This window comes from Phalaenopsis equestris, unplaced genomic scaffold (genome assembly GCF_001263595.1).
Source record: "Phalaenopsis equestris unplaced genomic scaffold, ASM126359v1 Scaffold197436, whole genome shotgun sequence".
Lineage (NCBI taxonomy): Eukaryota > Viridiplantae > Streptophyta > Magnoliopsida > Asparagales > Orchidaceae > Phalaenopsis > Phalaenopsis equestris.
This window is the reverse complement of record NW_018217385.1, coordinates 1-1,849: the sequence shown is the minus strand read 5'-3', so window position 1 is coordinate 1,849 and position 1,849 is coordinate 1. Positions and strand designations below refer to the sequence as shown.

The 1,849-nt window shown below is 37.9% G+C and overlaps 1 protein-coding gene across 1 annotated transcript; it reads right to left on the bottom strand.

Moving 5' to 3' along the window:
- Positions 1 to 250: 250 nt before the first annotated feature.
- On the bottom strand, positions 251 to 1,506 carry LOC110035360 (60S acidic ribosomal protein P0-like; the record flags this gene model as incomplete). Its single annotated transcript, XM_020739594.1, is given in 3 exon segments — positions 251 to 599; positions 927 to 1,319; positions 1,408 to 1,506. Coding segments are annotated over 3 exon segments (639 nt in total), but the record flags the coding sequence as incomplete, so codon positions are not given.
- Between the last annotated feature and the right edge of the window lie 343 nt (positions 1,507 to 1,849).

Below are 1,849 nucleotides of genomic sequence, written 5' to 3'. Positions count from 1 at the left end.
ACCAACGCATCTCACACCAAAGCTACTTAATCAGATGAACTAATAATAACTCCTACACTCAGAATTTCGCATCGATTCACCTTATTCAAAAATGTCTAAATAAACTTTTAAATTAATTTTTTTAGCTAGCATTACTCACCTAAAAATCATGTTTTTGCTGATATATGGCGTACGGTAGCAGGTCTCTAAACACTTAACAGGCTTGTAAGCAGCAAATCTAGAAAATGATGCAGAAATTTTGCTCAAATAAAGAAAAAAAGTACAGCAAAAACATAGTCTTCGGTTACCTATCCGTAGCAAACAATAAATTATCAAAACAAACAAAACATTATGCTCAAACTACTAACAAAGCTAAATAAAATAAAATCCAACTCAAAAGTCTCAGAAACAGTATTGGCAAAATGAAACCCCAGGACAACTGGCGAAATTTGATTGGTAGAAGGCCAATAAAACTAGTCAAACAAGCTGAAACCCATATCCTCATCAGATTCCTCAGCAGGCTCTTCTTTCTTTTCTTCCACAGCAGCAGCTGGAGCCGCAGCAGTAGCAGCCGGAGCTGCAGCTGCAGCTGGAGACGCGGCAGCAAATTTACTGGGATCCTGCATCACATTGATCATAAAAATTAGGGGCATTTACATACATAAAACCCAAATTCCAATGTACTTACATATATAACAATTAAAACTTTACTTTTCACATTAATACCATCCACATTTTTCATATCACATCAAAAATACTACAATTTTAACTTCTAAAAATGCAATGAACCATTTCATACATAGGTTGGTTGACATGCATGCAAAAATTGAAGACTAGTTGTTAGAAATGTAACACAGAAATTGAGTAGAATGTAAATCTTCCTATAAAAGTAAAAATCAAGAATCCAGATTGCTAAACCACACTGCATTTACTTAAGAAAACCCTACCTTCAAATACTCCTTAACCTTCTCAGCCTGTGGGTAAGTGTAATCTGTGGCGATAGCAACAGCCAGAACATTCTTGTACGCATTGATGAACATGTGAGGAGCCGCAGCGAGGGTGGGATAAGAGAGCGCCAATGAAAGAGAAGTGACCATCGAAAGGCCCGCTGAAAACTTCTCAATCAGATCATCCTCAGTGAGGTCAAGAACCTCAGGGGTGAACACTGAACCATCATCATACACAGATTGGACAACAAGACCGTAAGAGAATGGCCTAATGCCCAGCTTAGCAAGCAATGCGGCCTCTGAGGATCCCACCTTGTCACCTTTCTTTATCAGCTCAACTGGGGTGATAATTTCAACAGTGCCCTTGTTAATCTTAGTTGGGATGTTGAGCACCTGGATTTATAATATATGTATTAAGGAGCACAAATCTAAGACAAACATAACCATAAAAAAGAATGAAAGAAAGATGGATTTTGCTAACCTGGAAGAAAGATGTCTGTGAAGGATCTAGACCAGTGTTGCCTGGAGGAACAACAACATCGATAGGAGCAACAAGGCCAACACGGGCTGGAGCGCCAACCTGATTAAAGAGAACTCAAATAAAACAATTCAGAATTTACATATAGATGCCACCAGGCAACCTAAATAATGCTTTGATGCAAATAACAGTTTCAAAGCTTTCGCTATTACTTCAGAAATTTTCACAAAACAAATGATTTTATAGTTGTCTGGATGCAATAGAAAGCACGAGTAAAGTTTTTAGCAGACAAGCAAAAATTTTAGGCCGAAACTCTTTAGTTAAAAAACAACCGGAAATAAATCCACTGGTGCCCTAAACACTCTTACATGTGCATTGTATTAGAACCCCTACTATATATTTTCATCATCGGATCCCATGCCTAAAGTCATTTTAGCAGCCCCTA